We start from the raw sequence: 13,018 nt of genomic DNA, 5'->3' as shown, positions 1-13,018 counted from the left end.
TCCTCCATACCCTCCTATCTAAGGTCATGTCCTCGGTAAGCTGAAGATGCGCCATGTCCTGTCTAATCACCTCTCCCTAATACTTCTTCGGCCTACCTCTACCTCTTCTGAAACCGTCAATAGTCAGCCTCTCGCACCTCCGCACTGGGCATTTGTGTCTTTCAGCATCAGATGCCCAAACCATCTCAGCCTCGCTTCCAGCATCTTGTCCTCCACCGAGGCTACTCCTACCTTGTTTTGGATAACTTCATTCCTAATCCTATCGCTCCTAATGTTCCCACACATCCATCGTAGCATTCTCATTTCCGCCACTTTCATCTTCTGAACGTGAGACTTCTTGACTGACCAACACTCCGCCTCATAGAACATAGTTGGCCTAACCACCACTTTGTAGAACTTGCCTTTGAGTTTTGGTAGCACCTTCTTGTCGCACAACACTCCGGAGGCAAGCCTCAATTTCATCCACCCTGCACCAATACGGTGTGCGACGTCATCATCAATCTCCCTATTTCCTTGTATAATAGACCCAAGATACTTGAAGCTATTTATTTTCTGTATGACCTGGGTGCCAAGCTTCACTTCCACGTCAGCCTCATGCAATGTATCGCTTAACTTGCACTTTAAGTACTCTGTCTTGGTCTTACTCAACTTGAACCCTTTAGACTCTAGAGTTTGTCTCCAAACTATATCATCCGCGAATAACATACATCATGGCACCTCACCTTGAATTTACCGCGTCAATCCATTTAACCCAAGGAAAATAAAAATGGGCTAAGATCTGATCCCTGGTGCAACCCCATCATAACTGGGAAGTGCTCCGAGTCTCCTCCCATAGTCCTTACCCTGGTCTTGGCCCCATCATATATGTCCTTGATCGCCCTACTGTACGCCACAGGTACACTTCTAGCCTCCAAGCATCTCCATAGAACATCTCTCGGACAAAACATCTCTCGGCACTTTGTCGTATGCCTTTTCTAGGTCGATGAACACCATGTTTAAGTCTCTCTTCCTCTCCCTATACTGGTCTACCAATCTCCGTACAAGATGAATAATTTTTGTAGTAGAGCGCCCTGGCATGAATCCGAAATAGTTCTCTGAAATAGGCAGTCCTTAAATATGAAAAAAGAATTTTAACAAATAATTGAATATGTATAACATATCAAAAGTGTGCTTTGAATTTATGGTCTAGCATTTTATATATGACATATTTATAATTATAAAATTATAATATTAAATGTAAAATAAATTACCAAAATAAAAAAGTAATTAAATATATAAAAATACTCCCTTTGTTTGATATTTTTCGCTTCTTGAGATTCAAACTGCCTGAACTTTTACCAACATTTTAAAATATACTTTTTCACTAATTTGATATGAGAAAAGTTGCAACTTAGAGTATCTTTCATGTATTTTTCAAATATATAAATTTTAATCTTAAAATATTGAGTTAATCTATTTCAATTTAATTTCAAAGTTTAATCAAATCAAGTCTCGTAAAGCGAAAAGTGTCACTTGAAATTCTTTTTAAAATATCGGAGAAAAAGAAAAGAAAAAAAAAACATGAGTACTACTCTACACTGAATGTTCACACATTAACATGTTTGGACAGATTTTACATTTGCATTATTTCTTTGCATTAGTTCCTGAAGGAAGAAATAATGCAAGTTAGCTACAGAAGTTGAACTCTAGAGGCATTACAATGGGAAAATATAACTACTCCCTGAATGCTGGCCTAAATCATGGATCCAGCTTCAAGCCTAATTTGCTTGTTGACCCTCGCAATAAAATCATCAGCTCTCTTGCTTAACTCATTAGGCTCTGTACCAAATTTGTACTCCTGAAATTTCTCTTCCTTCTCTAATTCTTCATTATCTCTGCATTTGCTGGTGCAGTAGTTTCCCATAATTCCATCCATCACACTTTCAAGATTAACACCTTTCTGGTCCTTCTCTTCTTCATCAACATATCCACAAAGTTCCTCTTCTTGCTCCCCATGTTTCAAATTTACAATAAAGGGTAAAGAACAAGAATAACTTGATCTAGAAATCTTGGTCTCTCCAGCAAGAAAGATAAAGTTTTTCTGACCCTTCTCTTCATTTTCTTGCTCTGCTGTATAGTTCTGTTTCAGTACATTAGATGGTAAAGAAGAAGAGGATCTTGATTTGAAGATCTTAGATTCTCCAACAAGAAATATGATTATGATATTCCCAACTATGAAGATGCACTTAGAACTGAAAAATAGTGCGCAAATTTTGGGAAGAGAGTCAAAGAAAAGGGATTTAAGGAAAGCACAAAGAAGAGGATACCAAAGAGGACTTGAGAGTAATAAAATGGAAGTCAATGCAGTGAAAGAATAGAACATGAGGTTGTTGAGAAGCCGCTGTTTCCTGTACTTGTTGATGGCTTGAATTTTCTTCATTTGAAGAGAATCCATAGTTCAATAACAGAGCGAAATCCAGAAACAAAGAGGCTTTGCAAATAATAAGCTCTTAGAACCAACTCTGGTAGGCAAGTTCCATATTGACATGCAGCATTGTTAAAAAGTAGTGCAAGTAGCTTTATTTAAAGTTAATGGAGAAAGAAAGAAAGCTTATCTTTTACTTATCGTCTGACTATTTTTATATTCCCCTATCCTCTTGCCTATGCTTTTGAGCTGCTTTTTGTGTCACCCTTTTGCTTTTATGATTTATGTTCAAATAGTGGGAAGGAGAACTGTTAATGTCAATGCATTGGAAGTTTAAATTAAAGGAAATATTAAACTGAATATTGATTGCAACGTCAAGACTCAAAATGAATATGATTTTCGGACATATGAAGAAAGTAGATACTCATATATGATAAATCTATTTCAACTTCAACTCTCATTAGAGAACTATGGAATATCAAGCAAGGGCTAAAATTAGCAAAAGAAATGGATGTAAAGAATTATTAGTGGAAACAGATTGACTATTATATCAAGTTATCACAAAGGACGTATTAGTGCCACCGTCTTAGAACTATAATTGAAGATTGTAAATAATATTTACTTGAAGCAAACAAGATTTGATAACCTAGGAGAATGCGCTAGTGTAATTTTTTTCCTAAAACATTTGAGTCCTATGTAAACCCGTCAACCGGTTCGGTTTAACCGGTTAAAACCGGTAACCGGACCGGTAAAACCGGAACCGGTTAACCGGTTCCGGTTAACCGTTTAATTATTACCGGTCCGGTTCTGATTTTTTTGAAACCGGTGAAATAAAAAAAAATTATAGTCGTTGGGCCTTTATCCGTTAATGGACCGTTGGCAACGGCCCATTTGCAAAAATGGCCGTTGCCAAACGGTCATAAAATTAATTTTTAGCCCCCCAACCCCCCAAACTTTTTTTTAACACTTTAACCCATCTCCCACCCCTATATAAACCCTTCTTCATTTTCATTTTAATTCACACCAATTCACTCTTCTCTTTCTCTCAAATCTCAATCTCTCAATTATAGTTACTTTGCAATAATTAACCACTTTATATTTCTCTTAAATAAATATTACAAAGTCTTATTATAGTTTCAACTTTCAATTATTAATTTTGCAATTATAATATTGTAGGTGGAGTTGGTGATTTTGCAACAAGCCGAAGTAGCTTTGGTGGATTTGCAATTCTAGCCGCCTTCACTTTGTTGGAAATTAATCCGGCAATTTGGTACCTTCGTTTCAACTCTATCTTTATTTTTCGCAATTTAATTCTAGCAATTTATTTTTCGCAATTTAATTTACGCAATTTAATTCTAGCAATTTAATTTGTTGTAATTTATTTTCTTGTGATTTATTTGATTGTGATTTAAATTAATTGTATTTAATAATGTCAAAGAGATTAAGACGTGGTGCCGGTAGTAGTAGTAGTGGTATTGTTAGGGGTGGGCTTAATGAGGAAACATTTGTGGACGAAACACCTAATTTAGGTATTGATGTTGGTGGAAATAATCCACTTTTAGGTCATGAGGTAATGTAACAACATTTTACTGACACTTTTAATGAAGATGATGATGATGATGAAACATAACCCCCCGAAAATCCCATAGGATATACATGTCCTGCACAATTACATACACAAGACAAACCGCCTAGAACTCGTAAGCCAACAGCTAAAGTTTGGAAATTTATGACTAAGAATAGGGAAAACCAATCAGCTACATGTACCCTATGTGGACAAGTATTTAGTTTTAAGCAAGGAACTGGTAAGGATGGTGGAACGAGTACACTAAATGGTCATATGAGAAGCAAACATATGGATATTTGGGGAGAGCAAACAGGTTCAAATGTGGGGGGGTATTCAAATGACGATTGTTGACACCCAATTTTGTCCCGCCTTTATTTCAATTTATTTCCTGGAGCTTCTAAATTTACTGACGAGCTGAACACTTTATTTTCACTATTATTAATTTTCACTATTTTACTATCAACATTAAGAGCATTACTTTATTATAATTTTTTTATGGCTCGTCATCATTTCATTTTTTTTTTTCGGATTTGGACTCGTTAAATTAATTATAAGTCAATACTTTATTAAATATTTATTTTCTACATATTAATCATTAATAGTATATGTTGTACTAGTTATTAAATTAGAAGCCTAAAAATAATTAAAATAGAGGAGAAGGATCAATATTTTTTGGACCAACATTTAAGTCCAAATCAGTCCACTACCATTTCCATTCGGTACCAGCCCATTTATTCAAATTCGGTACCCGGTCCAGCCCACAAATCTACCCGATCCAGTCCACTCCAACACCCGACCCGGCCCACTTATTCTTTTCCTAATCCCTACCTCTCTTCCTCTTTCTCTTTTCCCTTTTCTTTAGCCGCCTTTCTCTCTCTCTCTCTCTCTACCCTACATTCCCACTCGTTTCCCCCGCTCCTCTCCACTCACCGCCGCTCCCCACTCCCGACCCTACCCTACGCTCCTCCACTCACCTACGCTCCCCTCCGCTCCTCCCTCTGTCTCTTTTCTTAAACCAAACGAAACCCTATAAATATGTGTGTGAATTGAATCCTAAAGGGGGGAATCATTGAGTATTTTAAGGGACACAGACCATCTTCCACACTTGATTTTTCCTTTTCCGGTGAACTTTAGCCGCGACCAACAATTACTCTATTTTCATTTTTTCGTTTTGAAACTTTAGTTACTTTAATCGGGTTCGGGTTCGTTCGAATTCGAGCATAGATTCGCGACCACCGTGCCCTGTTCACTGTACCTACAACAGGCATGAACACCGTACACGAGTCCGAGGGGATTCGCTTTCTCCCGTATCCGGTGTTGGGCTAAAAGCCCAACGTAACAACATGACCTCTTTCCTGTCCAGCCTCTGTCCGCAACACAAATAGAAAACAAAAATCTGGGCCAAAGCCCAATTAACAGGGACAGCCCACAGCAGCAATGTAAAGAAATTTATTGGGCTTAAGCCCAATAACGTGAACAGTTTGCAGCAGTTGGGCCTTAATAAATGGGCCAGATCCATTTAACCTTTTCCTCTCTTCCTTATTTTTATTGTTGTGTATTTTTTTTTTTTTTTTGCTTTGTATGACTAACATCTCATCTTATTTTGTTTTCCTAATTTAGGTGAATTCTAGTGAGTTAGTGGGTTAACTTTAGCATAATGGGTAGTATAGAGAGAAAACTCATTATTAGCCCTGTAGAGATCATTCTCTTTTTATGTTATATTATTTATGACATCTATAATATTTTTTTATGTTAGAATAATTGACATTCAAAATAGCATGGCTACATATTTTGGCTAAAGGAATCATAATTTATGCTTACTATCTTTGAAACTTAAAACGTCACAAATTTTACACTAACGTTAGCTTATTTTGAGAAATAAAAAGACAAGCTAGTTCTGTGGATAACTTCTTCACTTTAGCTCTTTTTCAACACTTGAAACATGTATTTGTTAAAAGAATTCTTACATAGTCTATACTGAACTAATAGTCTTTCATAAACCTTTTTTTTTTAAATAACATTCAAAGTCTTCTTTTATGCAAATCATTATATTTTCTGTGAACCTTATTTTAACAACATTGTTATATTTTCTTTAAAACTTTAGCTACATTTCCTAGCCGTTTTTCTTAAAATTTCAATACTATATTTGCATTTTTAGCTTTAATACTAAGTCCGGTCGGTTAACCATTGTTAATGGATTTTAGAGGATGCCTAATACCTTCCCTCTAGATTAGTTGAACCCTTACCTAAAATCATTTGGTTTCGTAGACTTTAAAATCAACTTTAGATAAATAATAAACTTTAGGTGTCCTAATTTACCGTAAATAATTAGGTGGCGACTCCTTAAAAATAAACAAAAAATAGGAATCACCAATATGTTGTACTCTACTTTAACCCGGTTAAAATGGGGTATGACAACGATAGATCCACGAACCGGTAGAAATTTTAAGTATGACAAGAAAAAAAAGCGTGTAGAAATAGCTAAAATGGTAGCTTATGATTGTTTACCATTTTCCTTTCCCTCGGGTTTAGGGTTTGTTACTTACATTCAACGTTGTTATAATCCGTTATTTGAGGGTATTCCTAGAAGTACTTGTAGAGCCGATGTTATAGATTTGTTTAAAAAATATAGATTTTATTTGCGCCATGTATTTAATTCTTTAAATTGTAATGTTTGTCTTACCGCTGATTTGGGTCTTAATCTTAACAATTTAGATTTTTTTGCTATTACATGTCATTGAGTTGATGACAACTGGGTTATGCAAAAAAGAATTATAGCTTTTTTATATGATGAAGGAAAAGGTCGTCACGATGGAAAAATTTTAACGGATTCAATGTCTACTATTATGAGTTTTTTTAACATTTATAGAAAAACACTTTGTATTGCTTTAGATAATGCTTCTAATAATACAAAGGCGATAGGTCTTATAAAAAGAGAACTAAACCCTCCGCTAAGAAATATTTTTCATGTAAGATGTAGTTGTCACATTTTAAACTTAATTGTTAAAGATGGTCTTGTGCATTTTGAAGATTCTGTTCAAAAAGTTAGAGATGTGGTTGCGTTTCTTTTTTGTAATGCTAATAGGGGATATTAGAGAGTTTAAGAATGCTTGTGTGGAAAATAACCTTAGACCTAGGAAAATTCAAGTAGAAATTGAGACTAGGTGGAACTACACTTACATTATGCTACAACAAGCATATGAGTATAGGATTCCCATACAACAAGTTCACAACAAATATAATATTAATAGTGATGATTGGTTAACTTTTACGCATTGGGAAGATGTTAAAGAATGTGTTGAACTCTTAGAAATTTTTTATAATGCAACTCTTGTTTTTTCTAGACAATTTTATCCCACGGTAACCGGAATTTTAGCCTACTTAGCGGAAATAGCTAGAGTTTTACAAGAGTATAAATATAAACCCGGTTATCAAGTGGCTATTTTTGAAATGATAATCAAATTTAAGAAGTATTTTTTCCCATCCCAACTTTATTTATATTGGGTTCTCTTTTAAATCCTTGTTTAAAAGTGTCTTATACTAAAAATTTGGTTAGTCAAATTTATACATTTTTAGAAATTGAAGAGGGAGTTCAACCATCTTTAGCTGAAGCCGAACTCGCTATTGATGATGAGTTTAGAATTTTTTTTACTCATTATTCTAGTTTGGAAGAACGTGCTACACCCGTTGCTCCACGCCCTACTACTTCTCAGAGTAGCAAAAAGGGCTTGTCGGGTTTAAAAGTTTTACATTCACAGCCAACTTCTTCTTGTACTGCAAATTTTGATGAATATAACTTTTATTTGATGCAGCCAAATGTGGATATCAAGGAACTCGATGACTTGGACGTCTTAGCACTGTGGAAGAAGTACAAGGCAAGTTATCCGGTACTTTCAAGAATGACTCGAGATATCCTTACGGTTCAAGTATCAACCGTGGCTTCGGAGAGCGCATTTAGCCAAGGAAGACAGCAAATTGGAGACCATAGACATTCATTATCCGGCTTTAGCTTGCAAGTACTAGTGTGCATTCGCGATTGGATAAGATCGGAGCGACGCAACCAAAACTTAGAAGCGGAGGAAGGCGAAGAGGAAGAAATTGAAGATTTGATAGCTAGCGGACCGGACCAAATGGAAGACTTTGAAGATATTTCCATGACCGAATATGATATGGAGAAAATTAACAAAATGATTCAAAATTGGTGATTTTATTATTCTACTATTTCTGTACAACTCATGTATTATTTGCAAGTTAAAAAAAACTACAACTTGCAAATAAATGTTATCCAAGAATGAATAAAATATATGGCTCATTGAGCTTTCTTCTATTTACTTGTGTTCATATTAAAAATAAAAACTAGAAAGTTATATACTTGAAAAATAACTAAAATATATTAAGAATATACTTATAATGTATAGTATACTATAAGTATAACTTAAACATATATATATATATATTAAGTTATACATATATATAAGTTATATATAACTTAAACATATTTACATATATTAAGTTATATAACCTAAGTATATTGATACATACATATATATATATATATATATATATATATATATATATATATATATATATATATATATATATATATATATATATATATATATATATATATATATGTATACGTATATACGAATTTATAAACTTAGAAAAAAATTAAGCTATAAATAACATAAGTTATAATATATAAGTTATAAGTATATATAGTATACTTAAACATATATATATATATATATATATATATATATATATATATATATATATATATATATATATATATATATATATAAGTTATATAACCTAAGTATATTGATATATATACGTATATTCTTACTATATTTTAGGTATATGTAGTATAACACTATAACTTAAGCATATAACTTAATATATATATGTATACACGTATATTCTGTATTGCTGACTTGCTGTTAGCCTGTTAGTCAGTAAATATTTAAACTTTACTTATAAACTTGTATAACATATGTAAATATACCTATAATATACTAATAAATACTATAATATATATATATATATATATATATATATATAATACAAAAAACAAAAAAAAAAGGTTTTAGAGACTTTGAACCGGACCGGTTCCGGTTTGAGGTTTCAAACCGGTTAAACGGTTCCGGTTTTTTAACCGGAAACCGGCCAGTTCCCTAACCGGTTACCGGTCCGGTTCCGGTTAAACCGATTAACGGGCTTAGTCCTATGCTTATGAAAGATTTTAAGAAATGAATTTAGTTAATTTTTCAATATCCCCCCCCCCCCCCCCCCCCCCCTCAATATGCCTCCCCCCCCAAAAAAAAAAAGGCTAGAGAAAGAAAAATCTGGACTAAATTAAGTCTATTGCGTAATTTTATCTTATAATTTTGCAAGTGATTGTTTCTGCGGCTTGGCTGGCGTCGTTAACTCCTGCTCCAAAGTGACCATTTTTACCGACAACACTAATATGCCTGTTTAATTCGATTATCAAACAATTCATTTATTTAATATGGTATAGTAGGCACATGGTAAAATGCCCGATCCATGCTGCTTGAAAGGTGCCTAATGCCTATCAAAAAGGACTAGTGTTCTAAATAGAGTCCGGAGCCTAAACGGTATAAAAATACACGGTATAAACTAAAAGGGCATCATCAAAAATTTATATACCAAAAGGGGTATATCGTGGGTTGATCCACGTTATACCCCCAACTTTTTTTTTTTAACTGTCAGACGAAAACCGAAAAATAAAAAAAATAAAAAAAATTTAACTGTATAACGTGGACTGATCCACGTTATACAATATATTTTGTATAACGTGGATCAGTCCACGTTTTACAAATATATTTTGTAAAACGTGGATCATATTTGTAAAACGTGGACTGATCCACGTTATACAAAATATATTGTATAACGTGGATCAGTCCACGTTATACGGTTAAAAAAAAAAATTCCCCGTTTTACAAATACTTGGTAAGACGTTGCCTCTATTTAAATCATATTCGGTTGTGTTTTTAATAATTTTTTTTAATTTTTAAAGCATATAGTTAATGTCATTGATTAACTCAAATAAATATTTTAACACATGCAATAATTAAATATGTGTTATATATGCGAACAGAAATAAAAAATAAAAAATAATTTAAATAAACGTCACACATTAACTGAGTAGTAAATGTTAAATTACATACTAACTATTAAACGACACAAGACATGTTATATATTCTTGGAAGATTACATAAGGAAACAACAATCGTACAACTTAAGAAAAAACTGTGTTTGACTGTAAGGTTATTTTAGTCAACTTTATATGTCGAGAAAATTAGTCAGCCTTATTTTCAAAAATTGAAACCGCAGAAGTGAAATTGACATTCACAGCTACATTACCCCGGGAGTTTTACGTTGAAATCTATTGCGTATCATCATCATCTTATAAGTACATAAAACTGAAAATTTCAGGCCAATTTGGGGGAAAATTGAAATTGAATGGGATAAAAGGTGTTTTTCAAAAATCGGCTCGGCCAAACCTCCTTACGGCGTTTGTCTGCGTAGATCTCGAAAAAATACGCAAGTTAAAAAAAAACGCGTAAAACGGACGTCCGAGCGCAAAGTTATGACCATCTAAAGTTTGACCATTTTACAACTAGTTTTTCTCCCTATATTTTTTTTAGAATTATATTTATATTCAAAATAAAGTTATGTCTTGATTAATAGTTAGTATGTAATTTAACATTTACTACTCAGTTAATGTGTGATGTTTATTTAACTTATATTTTATTTTTTATTTCTGTTCGCATATATAACACATATTTAATTATTGCATGTGTTAAAATATTTATTTGAGTTAATCATGCTTTAAAAATTAAAAAAATCAATAATTTTTTTTATTAAAAACATAACCGAATATGATTTAAATTTTTGTGCCGTTTAATAGTTAGTATGCAATTTAACATTTACTACTCAGTTAATGTGTGACGTTTATTTAACTTATATTTTATTTTTTATTTCTGTTCGCATATATAACACATTTAACTATTGCATGTGTTAAAATATTTACTTGAGTTAATCATGCTTTAAAAATTAAAAAAAATTATTAAAAACATAACCGAATATGTTTTAAATTTAGGCAACGTCTTACCAAGTATTTGTAAAACGGGATAAAAATATAAATTGTATAACGTGGATCAGTCCACGTTATACAATTAAAAAAAAAATTGTTTTTCGTTGACTTCGTCTGACAGAGGAAAAAATTTTTTGGGGTATATCGTGGGCTGATATACCCCTTTTGGTATATAAATTTTTGGTCATTCCCTTTTAATAAATACCGTGTATTTTTATACCCTTTAGGCTCCGGACTCGTTCTAAATATGCCAACAGATAATGTGGATTTGTCACTCATTAGTCATAACATGTGAGAAAAGGCAGAGAAACTAATTCTAAAGGAGTAAAAAAAGGAGAAAAAAATACAAAAGAAATACTTGTTAATTAATAAGATCAGAGGAAGGCATATGGATGCTTCAGTACATGAGCTCGTGCTCACTAAATAAATTTATAGGATGATAAGTGGCCGTGCAAAGCATAGTACGTACTCCTAGCATACGATGATAGCATTCTTCATTTCTAAGAAATCAAAACTATAGTGCTGCCTGAAAACTGATAAATTTAAACCCTATAAAGTTTGTAGAGATCTAATAACAATTTGGTATGATTTTGAGTTATATGTACTAATAGTATAATAAAGTTTTTAATTATTAATTTAATTTAATCTATTATAATAAGTTACATAGAACTCTAAATTATCAATCAATATCATAGATAAAATTACATATAATTACTTCTAAAATAACCTAATTAATGTAGAAATACTTTTTTTATCATCGCATAAACGCATTTGGTATTGACCCATGAAATAAAATTGAGATCCTAATTTCCTAGCTCCTTTATTCGTAAGTCATGTCTGGCTGGTTGAGCTCCCAGATTTGTGTCATAAGATGCATTAAAGCACATGGTTAGTTTTCACATTACAAGTTACTCCTTTTTTCTTTTTAAAGTAATAGTTCAATCAAATCTAATGTCTTAAAATAAAAATAAAAAATGGAACTTCGTGAAACCCGCAACAACTATCCTTTCGGGTGAGCACTAGGTAACCTGCTCACTATGCAATAGCTCGCGAACCACACAGGAGATGTAAATCGCATTAAACAAGCCAGGTGCGACAAGCTCTGACTGAGAAGGCTGCTGCGGAGGGAATCGATTCCAACTCTCCCATGTGGAAACCCAACCAAATAACTCCTTTGTTCCCTTGGCCAATCCTAAGCCAATTTTTCAAAGATTCCTCTCAAAACGTACTGTCCAGAAGACCATTGCTAGTTAACTGGCTAAAAAGCACTGGAACTCCTTGTCCTCAACAAAGGACACAATGGATAACAAGAACCCAATTATACACAATTTCATCTAATTTGAACGGGCTGAACAAATTAAATACATATTGAGAGTTAAAACTAAGGGAACATTTCTTTGTGCTGGCATCATTATTGGGGCGCCGCATTTCATGCCTGCAGGTTCAGGTAGGGCTGGGCATAAATATCAAAAACCGAAAAACCGAACCGAACCGAACCGAAATTTCAACAAACCGAACCGAACCGAACTAGTTTGGTTCGGTATTTGGTGTCCACCTTCAAAAAACCGAAACCGAAATAGCCGAATCGAAGTTTGATAAAACCGAACCGAAAAACCGAACACACACCGAAATTTAATACATTACCCAAAAAAATTAAAATAGTCCAGGCCCATTATGTTTAAAGCCAAAAAAACCCAATTGTAACTGTTGACACCCAATTTTGTCCCGCCTCTCCTCCGAAATACCTATTTACGCTTCTAATATTTTGGGAAAATTAAAAAATATATATTTATATTTTTACTATAATTATTAGCCTCTTATTAATACTCACGTTTTATTATTCTATTACAGTTACTATTATTATTATTATTATTATTATTATTATTATTTACTATTATTATTATTTTATCATTTTAGCACATTTTAT

The 13,018-nt window shown here is 33.1% G+C and overlaps 1 protein-coding gene across 1 annotated transcript; it reads right to left on the bottom strand.

The window, feature by feature from the left end:
• Positions 1 to 1,538: 1,538 nt before the first annotated feature.
• LOC132632287 (uncharacterized) lies at positions 1,539 to 2,661 on the bottom strand. Its single transcript, XM_060348166.1, has one exon. The coding sequence runs from the start codon at positions 2,432 to 2,434 to the stop codon at positions 1,733 to 1,735; it is 702 nt and encodes a 233-aa protein (XP_060204149.1). The 5' UTR covers positions 2,435 to 2,661; the 3' UTR covers positions 1,539 to 1,732.
• Between the last annotated feature and the right edge of the window lie 10,357 nt (positions 2,662 to 13,018).

The sequence above is a fragment of the Lycium barbarum genome, chromosome 3 (genome assembly GCF_019175385.1).
Source record: "Lycium barbarum isolate Lr01 chromosome 3, ASM1917538v2, whole genome shotgun sequence".
In the NCBI taxonomy this organism is placed as follows: Eukaryota; Viridiplantae; Streptophyta; class Magnoliopsida; order Solanales; family Solanaceae; genus Lycium; species Lycium barbarum.
The sequence above is the reverse complement of the archived record's forward strand: the minus strand, read 5'-3'. Positions and strand labels throughout refer to the sequence as shown.